Source organism: Seriola dumerili, unplaced genomic scaffold, assembly GCF_002260705.1.
Source record: "Seriola dumerili isolate Sdu_G_001 unplaced genomic scaffold, Sdu_1.0 BDQW01000187.1, whole genome shotgun sequence".
NCBI lineage: Eukaryota > Metazoa > Chordata > Actinopteri > Carangiformes > Carangidae > Seriola > Seriola dumerili.
This window is the reverse complement of record NW_019174442.1, coordinates 1,351,003-1,378,480: the sequence shown is the minus strand read 5'-3', so window position 1 is coordinate 1,378,480 and position 27,478 is coordinate 1,351,003. Positions and strand designations below refer to the sequence as shown.

General features: G+C 41.1%; 3 protein-coding genes across 6 annotated transcripts in view; 1 reads left to right on the top strand and 2 right to left on the bottom strand.

The window, feature by feature from the left end:
* The window catches only part of map4k3 (mitogen-activated protein kinase kinase kinase kinase 3), a 35,859-nt gene extending 28,208 nt beyond the window's left edge, over window positions 1–7,651 (bottom strand). The window contains exon 1 of the mRNA XM_022752848.1: window positions 7,462–7,651. Coding sequence (XP_022608569.1) covers window positions 7,462–7,560 — 99 coding nt within the window. The 5' untranslated portion in view covers window positions 7,561–7,651. The remainder of the gene's footprint in view (window positions 1–7,461) is intronic.
* Window positions 7,652–8,641: 990 nt separating this feature from the next.
* On the bottom strand, window positions 8,642–14,849 carry thumpd2 (THUMP domain containing 2). 2 transcript variants are annotated; one of them, XM_022752964.1, is made up of 11 exons: window positions 14,689–14,849; window positions 13,973–14,111; window positions 13,090–13,632; window positions 12,834–12,970; window positions 12,384–12,461; window positions 12,164–12,216; window positions 11,626–11,713; window positions 11,147–11,218; window positions 10,621–10,735; window positions 9,694–9,814; window positions 8,642–9,577 (listed from the first exon to the last, which is right to left on the bottom strand). In XM_022752964.1, exons 1-11 carry the CDS (start codon window positions 14,803–14,805, stop codon window positions 9,229–9,231), a joined length of 1,812 nt encoding a protein of 603 aa, XP_022608685.1. In that variant the 5' UTR covers window positions 14,806–14,849; the 3' UTR covers window positions 8,642–9,228. The 2 variants fall into 2 exon arrangements, with proteins under 2 accessions (XP_022608685.1, XP_022608686.1); XM_022752965.1 differs by having other exon boundaries at window positions 14,676–14,719.
* A 7,972-nt stretch (window positions 14,850–22,821) lies between these two features.
* Window positions 22,822–26,949, top strand: LOC111227463. 3 transcript variants are annotated; one of them, XM_022752975.1, is made up of 7 exons: window positions 22,822–22,873; window positions 23,218–23,460; window positions 23,920–24,111; window positions 24,215–24,384; window positions 24,595–24,744; window positions 26,011–26,183; window positions 26,270–26,949. In XM_022752975.1, the coding sequence occupies exons 2-7, from the start codon at window positions 23,275–23,277 to the stop codon at window positions 26,719–26,721; spliced, it is 1,323 nt and encodes a 440-aa protein (XP_022608696.1). In that variant the 5' UTR covers window positions 22,822–22,873; window positions 23,218–23,274; the 3' UTR covers window positions 26,722–26,949. The 3 variants fall into 3 exon arrangements, with proteins under 3 accessions (XP_022608696.1, XP_022608697.1, XP_022608695.1); XM_022752976.1 differs by having other exon boundaries at window positions 22,828–22,929; window positions 24,218–24,384; XM_022752974.1 differs by having other exon boundaries at window positions 22,828–22,929.
* The last annotated feature ends 529 nt before the right edge of the window (window positions 26,950–27,478 follow it).

The window sequence follows — 27,478 nt, the reverse complement described above, 5'->3', positions numbered from 1 at the left end:
AGGTGCAAACATTTTCTTTTTTTTCTTTTTTTTTGGGGGGGGGGGGGGGGGGGCATTTACATGTCTGTGCCCAGGGGCCCGTTGTCTCATAATCCACCCATGAACAGTATTTGATAGGTCGAGTTATGGACACATCTTGTTTAGTACCAAAAAATATTCAGCTGTGATACTCAGCCCTGCTTATGAAATTTTAACATAATGAGAATTGACTTAATTAAGAGAAGCACATTTCAGGACTTTTGGATATAGGAGTTGTTACTTTCCATGTGCTGTATTCCCATCAGCACTGGCTCGATGTAGGTCTCTACTACACAGTAATGGAGAAACTTAGCTCATATCCATCATTAACACCTCTAGTAGGCAGCATGTGTGTGTGTGTGTGTGTGTGTATGTCTGTGTGTCATATACTCAGCATATGGCCAGCTCAGTGGAGGATCAGTGTGGCATTTCACTCTCTCCTCTCTCTGGCCATGAACAAACAAACAGTAACAACCTCAGCAGTAGCAGCTCACCATGCTAATCATCCCACTCAGCTTGAGCTGGAAACCTGCAACTAAAAAAATAAATAAATAAAAGTGTACCACTTGATTTCATTCTGAGCTTGTTAGCTTACAGTACTTTCAATTTTGTCTAAACTGAATTAATGTTCATCCTCTACAGCTCCGACAGGCGCTTTTGTACCATCTATCGTTGATCTGGTGTGACAGTAGTCTTGTGAGCTTAACTACTGGCAGGCAACTTATCTGACAGACTGTCTTACATAAGGTCAGAAGTCATGTCGGTGTAGTGGTCCTCTTCGTAGAGTCGAGTCACCTCAGGTCACAAGTTCATGTTCAAGGATTCACCCACTTACTCTGTGCTTACTGATACTATCAACAAAAATCCAATATCACCTATCAAGCCACGTTTAAAAAACCCATAAACCTAGTAATAAATTACAGATTTCTAACTGAAGTGATTTACAAGAAGTATAAAAGCACCATAGTGCAAAGGATCTTAGTCACCTCCTGTCATGGTATCAGATAAGTTGGAAAACTTGCCTGCTGAACTTTCTGGCACAATTACAATCTGGTTATACTGGGGGCATCCGAGTACAAGCACAGCCCTCTGCTAGAAGCCAGTGAACAACTCCAATGAGTGCGGATGTTAAGGCCTGGGGGCGATCACTACAACAGGAGTTGGGTATTCACTTCCTTCGATGAGATTTTTCCAAGAGATTGGAGGTTTCAAACAGGTGACCGTCCAATCACAAGCATGCCTCTCTGACCTTTAAGATAACCGATGGATTCAGCCATGACAAACTTCTTAATTAATGCCTCGTTCTTGACTCACATTTCACAATTATCATATTAACTACTGTCATGTGAAAACCTTTTTCACTTCAGATGACAGATTATCTCTTCCTCTGTTGGTTAACTAACTTCTTCTGGTGAACATCTTCCAAATCCATTGGAAAATGTAAAAATATCAGCGACACCAAGCTCAAGTCAAAGCACTTTTTCATAGTTTCTGCCATTTCTGAAACTTCACTAGGCTTTAACTTCAGTAACCTGCACCGGTCACAATCCAATGAGCACACAGTCCAGGTCTCTTTTGTAAAACAAAGAAAGCAGATCTCTCTTTAAAAAAAAATAAACACAGTCATTTTTATCATTCTCTCCTTGGAAGTAAAGGGTCAACACATCAAAACATCTGTTAATCAGTATGAGAACTGAGTTAAAAAGAGAATGATTCAATAATACTTTTTGTCACAGTGATAACGGGACAAACCTGCAGCCTGTTTTCTTAGAAATGTCAGTCTTAACAGCTACACAGCTCGGCCAATACAAACGCACTGCACCGGGAGGCGAACAGGTGAACGCTAAATGCTTTTCAAAATATCCAGTTGAAGTGTAGTAACATACTGCTTTATGTTTACTCATGTTTGTTGGTGTAATGCAAGAGAATTGACTTTTCAAATATGAAAAGGTTCACATTAATTGGTGACCCTAAGTTGTTTTCACAGAGGCATTTATTGAGTTTAAAGAGGAATTCATCTGTCAGATTTCATGAATCAGACCCTGGTGATTGACAGTAGCAGCTCCTGTACTTCAGGAAAGTTAGACCTGCTGAGTGGAGGTTTTCCAGGTCAAATGCAGCAACATAGTGCTGTAAAAGTGTCTCTGAGGGGGAGGGGGGTGGGGGGGGACTTCTTCACCTGTCACACCATTAATTCTTTTGTTGTTGGCCCACCCTGCAGAGAGGTGTCACAACCGTTCAGTCTGCACAGCAAACAGTTTCCAAAGCAACATCTACATCCTTGCAGACATTTTGTTAATCATTTAGTTAATAAAGGAGCAAATACAAGCTACAGGACCTTGCATATAACTTTATGAACATGGTTCAAGTTTACTTTAAATAGCTGGTTACGCCCTGGCTGAAGATAATGTGAACCACATTGGCTAAGTCGCATGTTTACATAGTTAAAATACATTAAGCACTTTAAGCAGGAGACAGACATATCAGGTCTGGCAGGTTTTACAGAGGAATGATTATAAAATATTTGTCTAATATGCATCTGACATAAATTATAGTGAAATACAGAATCAGTTGTGCACTTTCTAAAAGGAAGGGTGTTAAAGCTTATTATTCTTCTCTAATATAAACACAGAAGGTAAACTTAATACTGAATACCTGTGACTGTATTTAAAATGACTTCAAAATGCTATTTTTTTACTGGTACATCTGGTTTTGTCCCATACCACCACTCTGTGTTATTAACTACTGTGCAACAACTACGCAAGTTATCAATATGTCACTGCACCAATGGCACAGAGACAAATCCCTGCACAGTACATTAACTGTACTTGGCGAACAGAAACCCGAGAGCCAGGACGAGGACTACATTTCCGATCTTGATCCAGAACACTGCTTTGCTTCAAAGCTTTTGTGAATGCAGTTTGAGGTCTGTATATCCACCTCAGTGAGAAAACAACTAGAGGAACAGTGACAAAAACAGGATGGTTCTGGGCCAGAAGCTTTTGGTGTGACTCTGTAGCCATCTGTGCGTGTGTGTCTATGCATGTGACGATACAATTATCTGGTTTTGTGTGTGTGTGTGTGTGTGTGTGTGTTATGCCGCAGTTCTGTCTTCCTCTGCTGGAGCAGTGGGAAACAATAGGACATGAACACACACACACATACAACACACATACAACACACACACATAAGGAGGAAGTGAGGATTCCTGCATTCCTGGACCATGGCTGCCCAGCTGTGCCACACACACCGAGGTCTGGCCAGAGGAAATAGTTACCATCACCACATTTATTACTGTTAAGTACATCGTACATCCAGAAGTGAGTGAATCCATAAACACAAACCACTTAATATGGCTTCAATCATCTAAGTAAGATCTTGATCCTTACTTTTACAAAGGGGAGGAGGGGCATTTAAGTCAAACCCAGGCTAATCAGTTTACCATCCTCTTTAAATCTGAGATAGCTCAAATTTTTATTCAGTTTAAGGGGATTTAAGTTGGAAATTCCTTTCACGAATACAGCCAAATGTACTGTCTTATTTTTATTTACATCCCACAAACAGCCACGTCAGCTCTGGGATATTTGCCTGGCTGTGCTGGTAAACTGACTCAAAAACAGTGGAACGTCACAGAAGAACAGGTAGCATTGCTTTCCCCTTACGTGAAGTCCAAAAATACCCAGATGCCTGGCGTGTTTCAGGAGCACACACAGCTACTGAAACTGATTCGTCATTAACTGATCCCTACCCCGGTGAAGGCCGCCGCCGTCTTCCTCTGCTTCCTCAATCCGAAAGCCACAGGCACTGTCACCTTGACAAAACTAACCAGTCATCCTATTTAAACAACCCAAGTTACATCAGATCTGTGCACTGTTGAATATTCGGCCTGTGCCGAGTCTTCTGAAGCACAGAGAGTGAGGACAGCTACAGTTTTTTGCAGCTTGCCTGCAGCAGGTTTTCATGGCTATAGAGCAACAAATTAAGCTCACACTGGCGTTTATTGGAGCTCTCGGGAAGCAGCCTCAGTGACAAAGTGGGACTGCAAAAAAACAAGCGTTGTTGCTTCCCTGCGCCGCCCACACAAAAGTGACAAATCAATACAAATCGTATCTTTAACATCGGTGAGCGAGCTGGCCGTTTACAGAACGAAAACAGAGCTCATCAACGTCTGGTATTCTTCCTCACCAGTGTGTTTGGTTTTATTTGGTTTAAAGCATCTCACACAAACGTACTGATGGGTAAACACAAGCATGCTGCGTGCAGTGTACTGTCATCATGTTAGAGGAATTTAAACTGAATCAAACTCTTGCCTTCCACTTGGATTTCAAGCCACAAAGGAGGGAAGCAGCCTAATGCAGGGTTAAAACCTGGAAATCACTCAAGTGCTGTCACCTCCAGTGCAAGGCAAGTAGGCCGGCGTTCTTCCAGTATCGACAAATACTAATGATTTACAGTAAATAGCATGTGAACATGCATAGTTGGTGTTATTTACACAAGACGGTACGATGGGAGGTCGAACTGCTCAGCTGGTGCTCTAGTATTTCAGGATTCATTCTGATTTAAACTGTGACATTTTTAATCACATTAAGTTATTACAAAGATAATCACTACAGTGTGAAAAAATATACACAGCCCTAAATGCTCTATTGTCCTTTTTCTTTTTTATCAGACAGCCTGTGGGGTGTCTGTAAAATTCAACCCTGCCTCACCCTGACTTAAGGAGCAGCTGGAGAATTTCATTAGTCGGAGTTTGAATGGGGAGTTTTGGTGCCACTGAATGACCTAAATGCTGTTAAGGTATTTTACTCCCTGCTAAGGATACATTCCTGAGGGAAATTAGGAAATCTTTCACCTGAAAATGCAGCAGTTTATTGACAGTATCAGCAGACAGTATGGGCAGCCTGAAACAAATATCGGTACCTCCCTCAGAAAAAAAAAAAAAGAAAAGAGAAAAGAAAAAAAAAAAATCAAAGATATCATGTTCAGCCCCACAAGCACCCTCTCTGGAGGATCAAACCTGTGATCTCGTGGTCAGGAGGCCTGTCGCACCATGAGCCACCAATCCTCCTTCAGATTCTAACTCATAACAGACAGAGAGGCAGGGCCACAAACAGAGGAGAAAACAAGCTAGAAGAGTTCACACTTTGTTTCCTGCTCAAACATTCCTATCCAAGCCGCAGATTTTCACACAGCGGTAGAACCAAATATAGGCATCACTGAGGTTTACCAAATGCCCCGCTGCTTAGAAGCACAACCTTTAATCCAGAGGTTTCAGGTTAGAGCCCCCAAGTGTCCTTCAGCAAAACTTCTGTTTTTACTATGACGTAGAGCATCAGTTACATAATAATGCTACAAGCAAGAAATTACAACTCTGTTATTATCATTCTGTTGTGTTTAGGTTGTACAGCAGCGTTTATATGAGTGCACATTAATCAGCTGCCTGTTTGTAACAGATCTAACAGGCGAGTTAGCTCTGAGCTGCTGGCCTGGTGAAGAGATTATGTCAGACCTATCTGTCTGCAAGTGGGCAAGATACTGAACTTAATTTAGAAACAAACAAGATTAGCTACAACATGGAGGGGACAATATGGAAAACACACTAAAATTAAAGAAATTATGACAGATAGTGGGGTATTTAGAAAGTACAGCTGGAATTAATGGCAGCTATGGGTTCAAAAAGACTTGAAATCTGTCACATCCATGGTCTTTAGGATACATTATATTCCTGTAATTACCACAAAGAGTCTGGAGGTTAACCAAACATCATCTAGTCCTATTAAAGCATTTAATGAATCTCCACTCTGCCAAAAGCCTCTCTCCCTCTCTCTCTCTCTCTCTCATAATGGTGAAATTAAATTCCACAACAAAGTGGCTGCTACACAAACAACAACAGAGCTAGAGTGGGGATGTTTAACTTGCATAACCTGACTGATATACATGTGCAAATCAACTGGAAAAATTGCCTTAATATTTCAATAAGAACTTGTTTTTCATACTGAGTTGTTGTACGCTTCTGCTGAAGTTATCATGCTTCATGGTATATTTTTCTATATGATATGGTGTTATCATAGCATTATAGAGGGACTTAACTTATGTCTGAAGCACTCATCTGTGGATTTATAGCAATCTCATCCTGCAGGGTGGCATCTGTTCTGTACTGCAGCGTTACTTTCCAGGTTCCTGTGATGCTATAAATTTTACATGACATGAGACAACCTTGTGTTGTGTTTCTACATTGTATTCTACTAAACTGTGTTATATAATTATGACTGCAATTGTTCTATGTAGGATACCCCATCTGACTGTGATGATGTTGGGTTGTAATTCAGGAACTGCCTTCCCGTTTGGATCCCAGCCTCCCAAACACAGGGCCCTGGTGAAGTGTGGGACCAATGACAACAGCTAGAACGCAACGTAAATCAGACAGGCGACATAGAGAAGGACATCTCGGTTCCTTAATAAGTGCGACTAATTATTACTGATGTTGAAATGTGAATATGAACAATAGGTTGATATTATGGTTTTTGTTGTTGTTGTAGCTTGCTCAACCCTTTGCGCCTTTAGCCAAACTGGATTCCCAGGCAGGCAGCTGTCAGTCTCTGTCAGGACAAAACGGAGACAGTTTTAACAAATTCTGCAGCTGCCTCCTCATTTAAAACGACTAACGACAAACCCGCTAGGTTGTCTCCGCTTCAGTTTGTGTTCCCGTGCAGGTAACAAATCACTGCTTGTTGTCATGTTGTCAAAATGTTCCCACGACTCAGCTAAAAGCCTCGTTAGCTTCTTGATGCTATCAGGTTAACTGCGTCCGTTGTCGGACAGCTAACGGCTAAACGTCTATTATCGGACACGTTTAAATCAGTCCGTCTTCTTCATTATTAATATAAAAAAAAATATTCAGACGATGGCCGCAGCATATGGCGTGTGAACAAGTATGTCGCAATTTCTTTGTAACTACTCGCACTTCTGTTGGATTTCTGCTCGACAAAATCCGATTTAACGTAGCCTTCCGATAGTGAAGATTTACAGTAAACGTTAACGTTAGATATGGTTATTCATGATTTCTCAGCACCCGAGCAATGCAAGTACTAAATGGCATTTCAATAATCGGGAGGTGGATGTCCACAATGTCGACAAATAGTCGGGGAGAAAGGCCAAAACAATAACAGTCACAAAACATCAGTGAAGACCAGCCCTGGTTGTGTCCGACAATGGAACTAGCTAAATGTATGAGTAGCAGATTACAGACTGCATCAGTAAACACCAACACGAAAAGAAGACCAGTATTTCAGAAAGGAGCCGTTGATTGCTACAGTGTTAGTTTCCTACTGTTCCTGCAACTCTGACGGGCCACAAAGAAAAGCTGTAAATCAGCCATAAATGTCTAACGCCTCTGTGTCCGGTAATGGAACTCGGCGGCTGCTTCCCTCACTGCAGTTTTACCTTGTACACATCTCCGTATGTGCCGCTTCCTATCCTCTGGATCAGCTCGAAATCCTCCTGCGGATTCCGCCGGGACAGGTCGACACTGGAGTTCATCATTTCCACTGCCGATTACGGCGCCGATCGCGCACGGTTGACGAACCCCAACAACGTACGAACACAGATATTTTAAGAAAAACATACGGCGTCAGAAAATCCCAGCCCGACTCAAGTGTAGCTCCAACATGGCTTCCACTGCGCATTGGGCATGCGCAATGGACATCATGGCCTTCCCTCTCCATGGAGTCTGACCAGAGTTTGACCGGGACGATGGAGCTGTTGAATTTAAGATATTTGTAATTTCGTTTCAGCATAGTTGTGATGTAAAACGGAAATAATCTGGAAAAGCACTTGATAATTTGTTTGTGCGGATAAAATTAAAAAACGCCGGAGAAACGCACCTTCGACCAAATGTTTTTTAAACTCCAACCTACATAGATGTAATTTCCTGCAATAACTCATCTGCACAGCCAGCACACACAGGAAGTTTACAGCTAAGGGAGAAATGAATGAAAACACTAAGCCCGGTGTGGCCTTGTCTAGACTTTCAATGTAAAACTGGGCTAAGCAGGGCTAAACAGTGGCAGATGGCAACATTGTGATTCAGCTGATGGGGTCTGTTACAAAAGCAGAACAAAAGTCCCATTATTGAAAACTTTACAGTTGTCACTCCCCTTAAAGCAGTGGTAAGGCAAATAGTCTAGCTAGTCACTCTCTAGCTAATGGGGAAAGTGACATATGCCCCAGTATACAACCTCAAAACAAGTTGTATAAACTTGTTTTATTCTTTAAGGAAATGACATATAAAAAAATAAAGTACTCTATAATGAAATGAGAACAAACATATTTTGTGCCAGGGTTTTTTTTTTTCAGGAGACAAATGCACTGTTTACTCTTGTTTGAGAAATTTTTGCTAAAAACTAGATTACTAAATTACTGAACCTTTTTGAAAAAATGATTGAAATCTGTCAGTTATTTTACATCTTCAGTAGGAATAAATAGGCTTGGGCCTGTGTACCACTAACAGGGCAGGGAGGTTGCACAGATTTGAGACAAACTGGAACATTGCTGGTTTTGGTCTTTTCATTGAACACAGAATAACACCAGCCATATCTTTTAAAGGCATAAGCCAAGGCCAACACCACAAGTCAACTTCTTTCAAATACAGTTCTGAATGTAAAGGGAAAATATAATTTGTGGAGAAATTGCAGTGGGATTGCTGGCTTCTGCACAAGCTGAAACTAAATTGTGTTGCTGGCTCGAATTTGTATGAAGTATCAAGCGACAGAAAAAAAAAAGGAAAAGGGATGAAGAATGCACACTGTAGTGTATGCAGTGAAAAAGTTTAAATGAGACATATTGTGTAAGTGAGTTGAAGTACACACAGACAGACTGAATAGCATTGGCAGGTGGAGGCAGCGAGCTTGCCCTGAGCTAACACGCCAATTAAATGTAGAATAGGAAGGTGGACAAAGAATTTACCTTCCAATCCACAGCTGACACAACTTTCAAAGCTCACAACCCAAAATACCCCATTGTTTCTAAAAAACAATATATATATTCATTCAAATTATTAGCAATAAAAACCAGTAGGAAAACAAATAAAAAAAACATATTACAGACTAGTTTTAATAAAGCATGGAATTTCAACATAACTAATCATTTTTCATGATAAGTAACAAAATAAACAAAGTAGTAACTTTGAAATGTGACTTCCATCAACACTGATCAAGCATCTATCTTGACATATTTATGGATGAGTCCATCTATGGCACCTAAGCTAACTCTCAGAGTTGCTTGGTGCTTCAGAGAGGAGAGGGGTGGAGGCAGATGTTGTTGTACCCCAGAGTGAGTGTCTGTTTCCTTGGTAGGTGAGGGTTTCAACCCCTGGTGAATTTGGAAAGTCTGCAGCTTTCTGGAAGGTAGAGAAGGAGATCGGCCGTCTAGTAATCCAGTTTGAGGCTGTGTTTCCTGGTTAGACATTGGTTCAGTGTCTTTTTGTGCCAGGAGTTTTTTCAGGAGAAAGGATAACTGAGGACTCAGGAGGAGGACCAGGGTACCACCAACACGGAGGACCCTAGGCACACAAACATTATTAAATTCATTTCTGGTTTCTTTAGGCTAAACATTCTTCACAGTACATGAGCACAGACAGACACAAACTAGTAATATTTTCTTATTCAGCGAACAAACCTCTCCATCTCAGTCACAATGACTGGCAGGTTTGTAGCCATGTTTGTTTTGGTGCCAAACTTCCTGCCAAACGGCAGGTCACAGACCACAGCATCTACAGTGGCACTGGCCAGAGGCAGCGCTGCACACACACAGAGGAGGAGAGACAAACACAGAGGTAATTTAACACATGACAGCAGGGTTCACACTCACCTCCCACTCCCACTGATTCCCATCCAACATATACAGCTTTGGATCCACAGTGATATAACTCAAGATATAGATATAGATAAAGTAAAAATCCCCATCACCTGAATTTCATGATTCAATTTCTCGAAAACATTAAAGTTGCCGACAATGCTTTAAAAGCGATCATAACATATTTCAGTTTGAGCTATTCTTATGTTTATGTGTCAGTTTTCCAAAGAGCAGATATCTCCTCTTATACAAGAAGGGAATGTATTTTTATAAGTTACTGCATTTCATATTTCAAAATATAAATGATGGCATTTTATATATTTACTTGCATGTATAAACTACTGTACACAGAAACACTTAGAAACAGGCAGATTTAATAAAACTCCTGAGCATGGCATTCATATGATGATGAAATATGTGCAAAACAACTTTTCTTTGTGAGTGTGACATATGGGTTTTTTGCTGAATCATGTAGCACTTACACTCAAATGGGTTGGGTATGTGTATGACACTTTAATAAATCACTATGTTAAAACCTCTGTACTAAAGATAGCCAATACTGTAGTTCTGGCCTTTGACCTTTTTACACAACTTTACTGTACAATCCTGAAATCCAAGTTGATTGTACAGAAGCACACACTGTAGGTCTCTCTGGATATGAACATTAGGGAAATGCCAGAAAATTTAAATGGCTTAATGACATTATAAAATCTACATTATTCTGGTCTTTATTTAGTGCAGGTTTCCTACCCATAGATGAAGCATTCAGCAGGTGTATCCTGTTTCCCAGCTCTGCAAACTCAATGTTCTCATTGGCCCTCTGCAGCTGTCTATCATCATTGTCCATACCCAGGAAACAGGCAGCCTGAAGATCCCATAGAGAGAGTGAGACATCAGATTATAATAGTGGTGTTCCAATTCAACACTATACATCATTACTAAAAACACAGTGTATTTACTCTTTATGATGGTATGAAAACTTTTGACAGTTCCAGTGAGACCACAGATGATTTACCAAATCATAGCGATTAATAACCAAAATTAATTAAATCCTATAAAATGTAGAATATTTCTGACAAGGAAATATAACAATTAGACTGCATTAGTGAAAATTTGAATATAATTTTTTTGCATTAAATCAACAACTGTATAAAATATGCAGTCATGTGGACCAGGACTGAACCATTTTTCAAACATTTTATGTGTTCTGTCTGATTCCAAAACTTTTTAAAACCTAACAGGTTCACAGGGGCACTGTGTAGCTTTCTGTCCTGACCTTGTGTTCCTGCGCTGCTTCTACTAAGATGGTTCCCACCCCACACATTGGGTCGACTACACAGGAACCTGGCTGGAAAAACAGGAGATAACACACAGCACATACAGTTAATCAACCTTATACAGTGCAACTGTGACTGAAGGGCAATATTACATCACAGTTTGACTGGTGAGTATACACATGCTTGAGAAAGACTGTCAAGTTCTAGACAACAAACATTATGCTAAAAGTTTGACAATGAGGACAGCTTTAGAATAGCAGCTTGAAGGCTCAATGGTCACATTTAATGAGTCTAAACCTTCCTTGCTTTTTTAGGGGGATTGGTAAAACAAAGACAGACTGTGAATTTGTCTACTACAATGACAAAAGGGCCCCTGCCTGCATTATTTTATAATGCCTTCTGATTTGCATACATAAAAAAGTGTACACATAGTAATGTAGTTGCCTCACAGATTTTAGAAGCCAGTGTGAGTTAGTACCTGTATCTGAGCCAGTGAGGCCATAGCCCAGGCTATTGTAGACCTCAGTCCTGTGGTTTTCATGTAGCTCCGGTTAGCCAGAGGTAACCTGAAGGAAACAAGTGGGACTCACAACTTATGACTGCTTATCAAATGAATTAAAGCTGCAACAATAAACAGATCTACAACCCACCACCAAGTCTAAATCCGTTATTCTTCTGAGGTTTGGATTTTCAGCAATGATTGGGACACATACAGCAGCACTTGCTGTTGATGAGTGATTCTGGATTCTAGCTACTAAGTGAGGCTGTTGGCCACAGCACAAAAAATCATAAAACTATGACAATGGCACACAGCAGTAAGAAATAAAGCTAATGAAAAGTTTAACTTGCAGCAGGGAAAGCACATTCAAAAACACAGAGAATATAAATACTGCATGTGCTTATAGATTGACTATGGTCAGTCTTCTATTTTAAGGGGCATTAACAGACCCTCCAAGGAGACAGCATGCAGTCATTAGTAAAGTGTTAAGTGTAGAGAAGACGTTTCAGTCGATTACCTGGTCAGTGGAATCCCCAGCAGGCAGTGGTCATCACTCAAATAAACATTTACCTGCAGAAAAGAACAAACAACAAAGAGCACTGAGTCTCTGCACCAACATTATGCAAAGAGCAAGTATTTACTTTGAAAATATGAACACTGGGACCTATAAAAACAGGCACAGCATTACATTACATATTAACACAATAACTGTACAATCAGTGCAAAGATAAGTTTACCTCCAGCTGTGGATTCTTCAGATCAGCCTTCCAGCCCAGCAGTCTGCTCAAACCTACTCCAATCACTTTGCTCAACTCCTGTATTAAATATAGTTTGCAAACACACAATACTCCTCTGAACATACAGTAATATACAGTTATCTATGCTTTCTGTGCATATGAGTTTGTTCTGTATGTCCATTTGGCAATTTCATGAAGAGATCAGCCATTTGACTGCATGACTTCATTACCGGTAATTTAACACTCGTAGAGTGTCCACAAATCAATGAAATTGTTGTATTTTGACATAATGGGTCACAATGTGAAGCTTTTTCAAGATTTAGAGGAGCCTATGCAAAGATCTTACTGTGTTTTGTTTCCTTAATTACATCTTAACCTATGCATGCAACTGCAAGAGACAATATTCTGATTTCACACTGCTTTTTAACACTGTATTTTAACTTCCACTACCTGTGTGCTGAAGTGCCGAGACAGAGATCCAGTACACTTGCAGCTGATCCTAAAAGAGACAGGGACAGAGGGAGTGATCTTTGGTGTGATCCTGCTGGGTTGCAGTAGTGTCTTCTCTTCTTCTCCAGTAGTCTTCACTTAATTACATGTAGGCAAATATTAAAAAAAGAAGAAGAAAAGAAATCAGCAACAGAAATGAGAATATATCAGCCTTAAAAACTGGAGTAATAAAACAACAAACAAAAAATCTTATTACCATGTTCCACATTTTCCACAGCACAGTCCTCTGGCATGTCATCTATCCTTCTGCTGCTACTTTCCACATTGTGGTCTATTCCTGCTGTTGTGTGGACACCAGCTGATCCTTTGCCATGCAAATCAGTTTCTGATGTAATTCCTTTCTTTACATTACCATCCATTACCATCCTCCTCTCAACTCCACAGGTTTCTCTGCTTATCTTTTCTCCACTTTGTACCATCTCTCTTTTTCTCTTCTTTTCCAGTGTCTGAGCTCCATTTTCTTCACCACTTCTCAGCCTCCTGGTTCCACTTCCCTCCACCCTCTGCTCTGCTGTACTCTTTCCAATCTCCACATTGCACTTCTCCTCTTCTTCCCTCTGTTCCTCACTCCCTCTCCCCTCCTTCATCGTCCTCTTCATACCCAGGGCAGTGCCTGATGTATTGACAGTAGTTCTCCTGTTGGCTAGCTCCCCCTGCAGGCGGCTCCATGTCACTACAGCATTAGTCCATTGACTCCTGTCACCAAACAGTCTGGATTGCAGCACAGAGGCTGCCTTTGCTGTGAGTATCACAGAGAACACAAATTGTACACAAATTGTAGAGTTGATAGAAAATAGTAATCAGTTCCTAAATTGCAATAAAGTTATGTTTCCATTTAGGATTTCTCTTACAGCAATGTAGAAGAATCATTATTATGATACGTTCATCAAATAAACTGGGTCATCCAAGGCGATTGAGCATTTGAGTTTCCCATGAAGTGCGCTGACCAGATGAATTCAATTAAAACTGATACAAACCAATAGGAACTGATAGTCAGGCAAACAATTTATTATCTGCCAAGGTACTCCAAGTGATTTGCAATTACATGTATCTGTTCATTTGATGTGTCAGGCTGGTACCTGGGTTGGTGTGGGCAGAGAGCTGCACAGGCGAATCATGTTTCAACAGGAGGAAGAGCCTCTCTGCAGCCTTCAACTCACTGACTCTGTCGATCCTCGCGGAGGAGCTGAACAACACTTTACCTGTCATCTGACACACCTGGACACACACAACGGGAAAAAGAGAAGGCTGGTGTTTATAATGAAATAAAAACAAGCAATAGTTCAATCCCAGTCTCTCCAACACCTGTCTTGACAAATCTGCAGACATGATGTAATGCAGTCAGGTCAACATGGAGCAGCATCTGAAAGGAATCCAACATCTTGTGGACCCATGCAGGAGCTACCCAGTGCTAGTGTGGTGTTCCTAATAAAGTGCTTGCTTAGTATAAGTAGTATACATAATTCTGAGATGCGTTTGGGTTTCTCATGTAATATATTCAGAAACATAAGCATAAGCATCGGGTTACATGCAGTTTTTCTCCCATGTTGAGACCAGTCAGTCAGTTTTGAGAGTGATGGCAGAGTCTAAACTTTTGTTTTCAGTTATAATACTCGAGCTAACATTTTTTAGCAAGTAAGTTAGCTATACACCTCTGTCTTATGCTAGGGGTTAGGTGCTCTATAATGTAACGAAAATAATAATGTAACGAAACCTCACACTGAAGCTTCAAACAGTATGTTGAGGGCAGGGGAGGGGGGACGTGTCCTCACTCGTACTGACAATAAATACCCACATCTTCGGCTGCCAGCTTCCTCTTCACCTCGCCAGTTAAGAAATGCTCCATCCCGTTACCGGCGGTGCAGTAGTAGCGAACTAACACACCGTCACTTCTCGGGTCAGTCATTATCATGTTGTTTGACGTATTCCGTGTCGACACACGCTTATTTCTGCTAGTAAAAGTACGCCATATTGGATTGTTTATTTACACCGGAAAAGGAAATACGTCATGAGACTGCAGTGAGCAGTCTTGGCCAGCAGGGGTCTCTCTAACACCAGCGGAAAGAGTCACTGACAAACCGGAAACAATCTGCATATTAATCGTAAAATGTATCACAGTGTGAATGAATTAATGTGTCACCAGTGCTCAGACTTGTTCATATTCTTTGTAATAATAACATGCTAATGTGTCACAGCAGCACAACAAGCCTTATTCATTTTGTGGTTCATTTCATTTTAATACATTTTAATACTGGTGAGAGCTCTTCTCAGCACGCATGCATACTCTCTTAATATCCAAATGCCTCAGTGAAAACATTAGCTATTCAGACACAGAAAAACTTTCAACAAAACATCAACAAACTGCAAATGTGCAAGTGCACACTCATACATGCATTAAATACACACCGGTTCAGACAGATAGCTACACTTACACACACACACACACACACACACACACACACACACACACACACACACACACACACACACACACACACACTTCTGCTGCAGTGTACTACCTGGAGGCAGTTCTGAACAAGTGTTCCTCCAAAGCTGGGAGGAAATCTCCAATAAACCCTTCAGCAGAAAGAAATGCTTCCACACAATTCTCACGTTTTTTCTCTATCTGTTGGATTCAGATCATCCTTCCATCTGTGTCTCAACACTTTACTCACTAAACCCCTTTCTTATCTGTGTCTTTCCTCCATGCTCGGTCACACTCTCCCTATCACTTTTAATCTCCCTTTTTTCTCTATCTGACATTTTAATGACCCCAAACATATTTAATCCCCTTACTTCAGTTGATGAAGAGTGTTCTGCTTGTTGCCTTTTGCCATAAACCCCTCAGACGTGGCTGGTGTGACCTGCCACAGTGTCGTGCATGCTCATAACAATGTGAAGAATTATGGCAAGGAAATATATTTATATAACAGCGAACACAAGTATTACTTTAGATTGATGTAATATTGCCTCAGTGGGTGAGGATTTGATTTCCACTGAATCAATAAATGTCATTTCTCTACATTTTGTATTTCCTCGTATGAATATCCACACAAACATCCATCAAATTTATATAAAGATATGGGAGATGTGGCATGTTAAATTTCAAAATGAGTAACCGACATTTGACAACTGATTACTAGTAACCACTTATAATTTACTTATTTTTTTGTAATTCAAGCTTCCACCAATCCACCATAAATCAGAATTTGTCAAAAGGACAAAAAAATTCACGCTGGATACATTTATTACTGAGAATCCCTGTACAACATAAAGGTGAACGAGATCATCTAATATTGATCTGAGCCTGATCCAACAGACATGCGGCATCAGGAATGGAAAATGTACTCTAAATGAGTTCAGCACTTTGTCATTTTATTCCATGTAGTTTGCCACAGGGATGAAAACTGATTCCCTGTGTGTGACATCCCACATAGTTTGCCATGTCTCTTGCCAAAGTCACAGCGGGAATTTTCAGTACTATAATCACATAATCCGACACAATAACCAACTGAAAAGTCTCCCTGGTCCGAGGATGAGAGAAATTGTCCTCTTAGAGAGCTTCGTCTGGGTACCTGTCACTGATCTGGATTTGTGAAGCCAACTGAAACACCTTCAGCCACACAAAGAATCTACTTGGCATTTCTCTTTCAGTGACATTTTGCTGAGTAACTGCCAGTCTAAAGTGGCTTTAGAGATTAAAGCAGGTTTACTGAGCGATGAAGCATTCAGAAATGCAGAAATTCAAAGGTCGTGGCCAAGAAATGCATTGGAGCATCTAAAGATGCAATGAAGAGAATGTAGCAGAGACAATGAGATGCGAGAGAACTATGTCATGGGACATTAGAGAAGGAACCAACTACCCCACCTGGGGAATTACACACCAGGAAGTATGTACAACTATGAAATAGTTACTGCCAAACTCCAACGACTTCAAATCCACAGGTAAACAAGGCAAACAGACTCATTCACTCAAGGGGCAGTGACATCAAAATAAAAGTATACTTATTGACTGAATCATGTAAAAGAAACTGTGTCAGTAAGTATATAATAAAAGTATTCTTTGTTTACAAAATCTACTTTAAAATATGATTAAGATATTTTACAGTTAGAAGTTATATATAATATACTTCCAGTATTCAAAAGAAACAAACCAAAACTAAACATAATGGGCTGAGGTCAGTGAATTGGACAGTAAACAGGTGGTGACAAGAAGCCAAAAAAAACAAAACTAGGAAAAATCAGCAGCATTTGGGGACCACCCTGGTTTTAACCAGGAAGCCAAGAAGCTCAGTAGTATGAATGAAGAGACCTACAACCATGGTACAATGCTCTGCCTGAACAATCACAAGCTCTGCTCCAGCTGTTCACCTCTGAACCTGCAAACAGACAGCCGTACCTCAATCTCATGGTTGAGAGGGTGGGAAATGTCTAATATGCTCCACATTTCTTTCACTTTCTCTTTTCTCCCTCACCATCCCTACTTTATCCCTCTCATTTTCAGTAAAGTGGTCTTCCATCTCACCCTATTCCAACAGTACATCCATCCATTTTTACTGAGCACGACTCTCTATCTGCCTTCCTTCCACATCTCCAACCTTTTACTGGTCGTTCATTACTCTTATTTTCACTTCCTATCAGTCAGAGAGCCTCAGAGTCTCTATTGCTTAGCTCTGTCAGTTTCACTTGAGTCATTTTTACTTATTTCACCCTTCCTTTCCTTCTTTTGTATCCAGGAATGTTTCACCCTGGGATTTTCAACCTGTCATTCTTTTACTGTTTTCTGACATCCTTCTGTCTTTTCTCTGTCTTTCTGTCTCTTTATATATATCTGGACTCTCTGGCTCTATGGACATTTTAAAGGACGTTAGCTATATTTATCTCACTCTTCTCCCCCCCCCATTCCCTTCTTCCTTCCCTGTGTCACCCTCCGAGGACTTCAAAGAAATTGTGGACAATGCCTTGACGCCGAGATGAGGAGGAAAGGATAGAGGATGGGAAATAAATTAGGATGATGGAGATCTGTGAGACAGTAAACAAAAATATCCAATCTGTAAGATCTGTAATCACCTTAACCAGTTGACTGAACTTAAATTGACATGCTAATGACATATAAGTGGTTGCTGATGAATCATGGTTAGTACAGTGCATGGATGTAGACCTAAACAAGCTAAGTCTGTCTGAACTCTATGACATGTCAAGCACACTTTAACCTGACCTTTCCACCATTATTCTTTCACTACTGGTAAAACCTAAATGCTAACATTACACTGCCAGTCTGTAGTCAGCTTTCTGGTGCCAAAAACATTTTGTACAGTGGTGAAAAGTAAATAAGTATTCTTCTCATAACTACTTATAAGTATCACTACTTATTCAAGTAGCTAATCAAGTATAAATCTGAGGTACGTCTTTTCTTCAGTGTTTCTATTTTGTGTTGTGTTGTAACTGTAATATAGCTTCAGTAATGATGTTCCATCTTGACAGGAAATGGTGTCAGATCACATGACAGAAATGATTTCACTTCTGAGAGAGTCTATGGTTTAAACAAGCCATGCTAGCAGCCCTGTGTGGCACAGAAATGCTTTTAAGCGCTCCGTGTCTTCTGGTCTGATGTGTTTGCATATTTATAACACAATGCTAACATGCTGAGGTTTCACTTTAAAAAAAAATTAAAAGATAAAGTCAGGGAATCACCAAAGTCATTAGGACCAATCGTCTGAGAACCATGAATGTGCCGATCCATCGTTAGAATTTCAGATATTGAAGATTATGAGCTGCTAGTGAAATGAGGGGAAGAGTCACAGGGTCACCAAAGTCAATCATTTTCATTGCAGTCCATCCAATTATTGGGTTAGGGTCCCTGCAGCTACTCCCATCCCCTGCAGCTGCACCGCTAACATGGCTGATGGAGGCCATTGAGAATTGTTGTCAGTCTTGTCAGTCTTTTAGCTACATTCATTCATTTAGTCCATATTATTGTTATCTAGAAAAGAAAAAAACAACCAAAAGAAAGAGTTGAGTTTTTTCTTCTTTCTGACATCAAATAGGTTTCATAACAATCTTTGTAGCTTCTCTGTCAAAAATACAGGACACATTGTGGCTCATTACACCCAGAGGCCCTGTTACTTCAAAATGCTCCACATATGATCTTTATTGGGCTGCAAGATGAATGACTATTATACCTTTAGTCAAGGACAACTTTAATTAGAATCAAAATTGGTTTTTATGGGGCTTTTACCTAAAAAGACACAATTCAGGTTTTAAGTTTAGCCTTCTTTTCATCAGCTCATAATATTGGACGTATCCATGTAGAAAGGAGACATTAATACTCCTTTCAACTGCTGCCATTTGCAATAATTAGCTCCACTGCTGCTAAGTGAACACAACAGCTTCTCAAAATGGATGCCGTCTGGCACACCAGCCATGGAATGATATATTACTGTACATTAAACTTGTTTTTATTCTCCTCCACACCCCATAAAGGATTGGATGGAGGAGGATAAATACAGAGAATGAAAGAAGACGGGAAAGGGAAGATGGAGGAAAAGAGATGATGAAGGGAAAGAGACACAGAAGTGAGAAAATAAAAAAAAGAAATGGAGGGAAACAGATAAACAGCCACGCACAGAGGAGGGGACAGAAAACTGTGTAGCCTTGTTTCAGAAATGCATCACATTGAACTAATAAGTGCAGCCTTGGCTACAAAATGTTTATGTAAAGCTTAAGGCTGATGAGTTTTGAGGTGGACATCAATGTAAACAGTGTGTAAAAATTTAAAAGTCAAGATTTATAAACAACAAACTCGGCCTGACCATAACTCCATTTGTTGAATGAATGAAATAACAAACCTGAAGAAAGTGAAGTGGTGTTAAAGACATTAGGGAGTCAGAGCAGCTCTACAGTATGATGATATGATGTAATTTGTTGAGGGAGCAATTATCCCAGTCCCCCCGTATTTCCTATTACTCCTGTTTTATTCAATTGTCCCCCACATTTTGTTTAAAGTTTGGTCACACAATTAAAAAATAGATCAGTACACAACGACGTGCGGTCGGCTACATTTTCACTCTGGCCCCTGAGACAAATTAAAGTTGCCTGTCAGTGGACTTAACTTTCTCCACACACACACACACACACACACACACACACACACACACACACACACACACACACACACACACACACACACACACACACACACACACACACACACAGTAAATGTAAATAAAAGTCCACTCGCTGAATCTATTTTACAACTGAAAATTGAACTTTAAAGTTTCTAAAGTTTCAAGTGGCATTATCTTGTAAATTACAGATTCTGTGTGTGATGATTAATATTCAGTCAGGTTTTAAGAGGGCTACCATTTAAAAGGCTATTTGTGTGTATCTGTGTGTGTGTGTGTGTGTGTGTCTGTGTTTGTGTTGAATCTACCCGTCATTCTCCTCCAGCTCATCATCACCTTTACTTAATCTTTTATTCCTTTACTTTCACTTTTCTTTCCTCCTCATGTCTCCACACCTCCTTTCCCATCTCTCTCTTCTCTTGCCCTCCTCTATATTTTCTTTCCTTTAATCTTCACTTCACTGTCAGATGGAAATGAGACCTTTACAAAGAGGCAGTGAAAAAAATCTGAGCGAAAGAGAAAGAAAAGAGAGGGGGCACTGAATTTTTCACCACTTCACCACGCATGTCCGGGTGCACCCACGTCCATTTCTGACTGCCGATGCGTGCGTATGTCTGTGATGTGAGCACATTTAAATATTTACTGCTCTCCGAGGACTGTGAAGTGTGTCAACAGGGCTAAGCATCCATGGAGAGCGGCGCGAGAGTGAGACCATGAGAGAGAGGAAGAGAAAAATACACAGAGTCTCCCAGCAGCAGAGCTAAACCAGTAAACACTGCATCAAACTGACAGAAGCTATCAAAATCAACAATAACAAGAGAAACAGGGAAGAGCGGGAGGCTGGAAAGCAGACTGGTGGGAGAGAAAGATGTAGAGAGAGAGGGAGGAGGAGGAGGTCCATGTGTGGTGTTTTGTGTTGACTGTGTATAACTTAAAGGTTCACTGTCTTCAATTTTTGAAACGGCAACATATGATTGTCCAATGTGTCACCTTGTGAGCACAGTAAGTTACCTGTATATCACGCCAGCAGTGTTTTATTGAAATTAATCCTCTCTGTTCAACAGTTAAATCCCATGTGCACCACAGATTCTCATAGTATGTTTTATTTTTTTTAATTATCCTATTCCATCTTACTGTAAAGAAAATTTATATTCTATATCTACTATCTCCATATCATTAATTTCAATAATCATTTGATATAGGCCGTTTTCACAGCTGACATCACCTAAATGAAATTCAGCATCATTAATTTTATTATTCACACCTTCTCTTTCCCTGCTACACATGATAAAAAGGTCTGTTTTTACTATTTGTTGTTCATTTTGCAGGTAGCACAACAGTAGCTTGCCATCACCGTATGAAGTTAACATGGCTAGTGTTAGCAAACAGTGCAAACCTATTTACGCATCCAGCAGATACAGAGCAACAGAATTCATCGTGAGTCACGTTTGTGGCCGCCTTCTAGATGTAAGGCCAATATTCACTCTCCTAGCTGTGGTTTGGTCTCCACTCGCTCCAGGGGGAAATAACTCGCTCTCAAGCACCTAAATACTCCGCTTTGTTAAGTAGCAAGTTGATCATTTTGGCTGTCTGCTGTTTGGTGCTGGGCAGGTAGCATTCAGAAAAGCGGGTGCCTGCTGTGCCTGACATGAGGCGAAAAGAAGCAGTGAGACTGACTGAACCAAAACAAAAAAGTGGCGGGCAATAAAACCAAAAGAATGAGCTGAAAGATGCTAAAATGCTCCACACACCTCGGGGGGAAATTCAAAGGGACCCCCTTATCAGTCATTTGATGTTCTGACTTAAACTTTTAAGCCTTTCCACCGTTAGCTGTGCAGCAACACTTAACAATATAAATGAACAAAATAGTACTTGGAATGGCTTCTACTCCTTTAGCAGTCAGCACACAAAACACCATCACAAAACTGAACACACTGACTGGAAAGGAGAAAAATTTACATTTTTCAAATAGTGAAGAAATAGGTTGCAACATGGAGGAGGAAGGTGGCGCAACCTTAATGTGAATGTTTATTAAACAAGACGTTCGCATTAACCTGAGCGACAGTAAACTGCACTGTGTGGGGAATTTCATTTAGCTTCAGCTGTTACACACACACACACACACACACAAAACTCTGAGGCCTGACGGTGCACAAGCCCTTGTCCCAGTTAACAAAGAACATCTCTCACACTACATAAAATCCCAAATCCCCTTGCCCCATATTTTATCAAGTAAAAAAAAGACAACATCGCACCACCACCAAGGCCACTGTTCCATTTAGCTAAATAAAAAAAGCTGAAAGCCCTTGGCCTATTTTTTTCCATGTTTGACAGAGACATAAAGAGTTTGAAGCTATTACTTTCATTCCCAATGACCTCTAGTTTCTTTCAGGGAGCCCCCCCCAGCACAAGGAGGATTAGTTTAATTTCACGATTTCATACATTCACTTGAAGATAACATTAAAAAAAAAAAAAAAAAAAGAGTGCAAAATAACTATTCTCAGAGGTTTTAATTCTCTGTGCGCCAACAGCAGACAAGCAGAAAATGAAAAACCCTCTCAGATGGAGATTAGTAGGACAAAACTGTCTCAGGCTGGGGTCTCTGGCTGGGGTCTCTGGCCTTCAGGACATGACAGACCCTTCCTGGCATTTACAGTAGTTGCATTTCCTCGTCACTGTGGCTAGGGGGAGGTGTAGGTTTACTGCTGAGCTACACTCTGCTGCTGTGTTGTCTTGGATAGTCTCTTTGCTGCAGCAGGCGGAGGCCAGAGGAGGAAGAAGGGCGGAAGTGAAAACAGAGAGGGGGCCAGCCGGCTGGATAAACCTCAGCTCGCTGCAGGAGGAGCGAGATCAGAGGTGACTCAAATACTGCTGGACTGTTAGTGTGAAATGTTAGGTCTGCTTTTTTTGAGGTATTTGAAAAATGTTATGTCCTGTTGCTATGATGATGTGTTTTGCATGTGCTTTGAGTTGTGTGGACTCTGAGACATTCACTACTTGTGTTAAAACCCTGAAGGCCATAGCATGTTAAGTGATGTTTATAATTATGTAAAAAAAAACAAAATAAGAAAAACACATTAACTGTAATTCCACTGTTCTGTATGTGATTCAGTGTCTGCACCAGTTACTCACAGCTGAACGTTTGTTTACCTATTGCATTACCTTCAGTCTAGTATTTTCTGTTTTCTCTTCTTTCTCAGATGCTGATTTGAATTAGGAATATTTACCACTCCAGACACACGCATACTTACATCACCATGGGCCAGATGTTCTCATCAGAGGAAGAGCTTTCTCAAGTGAAGGATGCAGTTGGTTCTGTCCTCTACAATGCCATGCTGGAAGGCGGTGCTGTGCCCGACCTCGGAGTGGTCCACCCTCTCCTCTTAGCCAATCGCGATGAGAGTCTAGACTCCCGGGCGCACCTCCAGGAACAACTGCAACAGGTTAATAATAAGATTTAAAATAAACTATGACTGTATGTGTGGGTGATGATGTTGCTTATGAGACATTGAGGAGAGTGAGCACGAGCGACCTGAAATAGAGACTGAGGGTGAACTGCTCATTGATTTCACTTTTAGGTCCGGTGAGTCATGAAGTGCAGATGAAGATGAACCGGAGGGGAAAGAAAGATGTTGTTGCCTTGAGACGGTTAATAAAAACAGCAACTGTGTAAAATGAGGCAGCTCTCAGTATTAGCAGTGAGGTCCTGTTGCGGATTGTAAAGAGCTCACAAATCAATACAACGGCCAACAAGGAGCAATACGATGATAACAAAATGATGCTGTTCACACTTTCTCTTAAAGAGGATGGAGAGCAATCTACTCACCTAGCATTTTTATTTTATTGAGACAGATGCTGGAGTTCTGTGCCATGAAGGTTTCTGCTCATGTCTCCTCATCCAGCTGCAGGGCAACATTGGGAACAGAGCGCCCACCTACCTGAAGGATCTGATTAGCCGCCTGACAACCTTCTCAGACGAGCCACGCCTGGCTGGCTTGGTGGGATTAGTGGTTACTATGGTGATGGATATGGTGTACACATCAAAACGGTCGTCGGGAGTGACGGGGAAATCAGCTGGGTCGTCATCAAGCCAGGTAAATAATGAAGGGTGTAATCCTTTACATATTTACCGATTACGAATCCCAGAATTTGAAAATCAACAACAAAAACGTATCCTATCCTACAATTTCCATCCAGCAGAGAGTCTGGGAGCTCCAGGAGGTGATGGAGGAGTACCTGAAGCGCTGTAGGATCAACCTGAACGACAAGAGCAAGCTGATCCAGGACTCTGTCAGACTTGAGGCGCAGTTCAGCCTCACGCTCACTCAGCTGAAGACCTGCATTCTGGGGGGAGACTGTGACTCCAGGTGAGTGAATACAGCAGAGCTGAGAGCAGTGAATTAGACGAGGGCATCATACAGCAGAGCGGCATACAGTGGAGGACAGGAGAGCAGATTAATATACTGTAGAGCACATTACACAAAGTAGCTGCACGGAGGTGAGGAGAGTACTATTATGACGGATTTAGTCTCACGGTGTGCAGAGCAGTTAAAGAGGAGTTTGTTCTGTTCCTCCAGGTCTCTGAGGCACTGGGCCAGTGCGGCAGCGTTTCACACCCAGATGTTGATTCACCTGGCTGCTCTTGAGGGTTTGGTCGAGCCCCTGGCAGCAAGGGCAGCGCTGGAGCAATACAAGGAAGATCTCACACAGATCATACCTGCTTACAGGTAATACAGCAGTACATGCAGCAAAACATAACTAAACCAGAGACTAATTCACTCTCTGTCCTTCTCCTAAGCCGAGCTGCTTTACTAGTGCAAGATAGAGGCGACAAACACTAGTTCCAACCCCAAAGTCTTCTCAGCATTAGAAAACTTACCAGACAAAGACGGCAGGACGTGCCCCAATTTTGTCACAACCTAGCTCAACAGTATGTGACACAGAGGGAGACCACACATAGTCTGTTCATGCCGATAAATGTTTTAATGAAGTAAATTACAAAAATGGAAATGGGGTGCGTCTGTCGGTATGTATGCAGTGTCCGTGTGAGAGAGTGGTGAGGAACAAAGGATGAGAACCGTCAGCAGGCCAGGGGAAGAGCTCTGCTTTATAGCCCCCTGAGCCCCACCTGCTCAGGTGTGTCGCATCCCTGACAAGTTCACAGCTCCACCCATCAGTTTCCTGAAACAAACAGGCAGAGCCAGCCAAAACAGAAGGACAAGACAGTGCTACCCCTGAGTCCGTCACACTGTCCATATGGATCACAAGTTGGGAATAATATCTCTTGCTTACTGTGTGAGCGAGACATGAAAGTTTTGATAGCAAATACTGATTTTTAGATTTTTCTTTTTTCCATTTTTGACCAAATGCCTGCTAGTCACTGACCCATATGGGGCCTACTACCTACTTCCATTGCCATTCATAGTTGTGAACGGACAAGCTTTGCAGGCATGTGAAAGGAAGTGTGCAACACACAGTGCAAGTAGAAACACTGAAGAGTTTCTTGACTTTGTGTTGTCAGACAGCAAACACACAGACACTTCAGTGGAGGCAGGATCCTACAGTAATAAAGCAAACTGACAGCGGAAACCACAGCCACACTGGGCCGAGCTGTCTGCTACAAGACAAGCTTCCCAGCCTGCTCCGAGTATGACAACAAAAACACACACAAAAAAAGAAGCTCATCAGACTGTCAGAAAAGTCTAGCCCCAAACTTTCAGCATGTGAGTAAAATGGGAAAAGCACGAAAGGCAAAACAGTTTCATCAATGAGTTTTTAAACCGAGTGACAAACAGGCAGCCCCTTAACCAGTAACCTAGCAACATCTCATCACTATAGTATCACAATGATCAATCCAGGTTACTGTCTATTTAAATATGCATTTATAAAGTAAATAAGTCAGGTTTAAAAAAAGTGATAAAATGATTATTCGGCTGAAATTTTCTGTTCCCTTTTCATCCATAACAATTCCTCCTACTGTCTCTTCATTACAGGAGATATAAATCTAATACAGTGTGTGTTGTGAAATGTCGTGGGGGTCTTCCGGCATCATGTGACCCCTCCGACGAGGTGCCAGAGGAGGGATCCATGACGGGACTCACTGTGACGGACAGAGAGACAGGAAAGAGTGTGAAGGTCCCTCTGTCCGCCTTGGAGACGGAGTCAGGTAGACTTTGTTTAAGTAACCAAGAAAAACTGCTTATGCCAGTCTTATCCAAGCTGTATTTAACTGAACTACTTTTAACTTCACAGGGAGAGGAAAGAGAGTCTCTGGGCCTGATAACACCTCTGTGTCCTCCTCCATTAACCTGGACCTGATCACCTCAGATCAGTACGCCCAGGCTTATTTGGAGCATCTGTTCTCTGGGAAGGGACCTGTGGCTGAGCTGGAGAACTACTTTAATAAGGCTAGAGATAAGCTGCGAACGCTGCGAACTCTACCAGGATGTACAAACAAGACAGGGGTGAGAGATGGGACAGAACAAAGTGATGGAGTGCATCTTAAAGACCCGGCAGAGGGAGTAAATGCAGAGCGAAGAGAGGACAGGGGCAAAGGTGATAAACAGGACAAGATGGAGAGGAGAGGAAGACAAGAAGAGACAGAGGAATGCAATCAGAGAGATGAAAGTTTGAAAATGAGTATTGTGGAGACACAGCCGGAGGACAGTCTCAATCCCAGTGTTTCCAGAGCATCAAGTACATAAAAACAGTGATCAGACAGCAGCCGTATCGTGTCTGTTCTCCACCGGAGAGGAACAACTCAACATGAAGGATGAAACATGAAGGATTTCAACAGTCTTGTTTGTAATTTATTGCTGGATTGAAGGTGAATGGCAGGTTTACTGATTTGTCTACTGCAAAACTGACATCAGCTTTGGCCAAAGATGAACTCAAAGTTATTTCTAATGTAAAGTAAATCTTTATAAGACGTAATAAAAGTGTGTGTCACTCATTTTCATCTGGACACTTTTTTTTGTGTGTGTATTTGCTCAGTGCCATAATATGAAATAACATTTTAAAAAATCACACACCACTTTTAATAAGAGTCTTTCACTTATAACAGATGTACTAACAGAGCCAGAACAGCCAAGAGGCTGATTGTGCTGCTCCCCTTAACAAGTAAACATCAAATCTCAGGAGCAAAAAAGCTACAGACAACAACCAGGCAATGATCTGTGCAAACCCAAGATTAAAATGCTATTATAGTTTTAAATTCACCATTTAGTAAAACTATGAAATGTTTACTAAATTAGTGGGATTTTTAAATTCCAGGTTGCGGGACCTTTGATGAGACATGTTACATTTGGCACTGATCATCTAAGCTGCGAGTTAAATCAAATGTTTGGCTAAATAATCCACTACAGACCTCAGATTTCCATATTCCACAGAACACACAAGCTAGAGATGCTGATAAGTCAGGCAAAAAAAACTGACATTACATGGTGCAAGTGCACTGTCGGT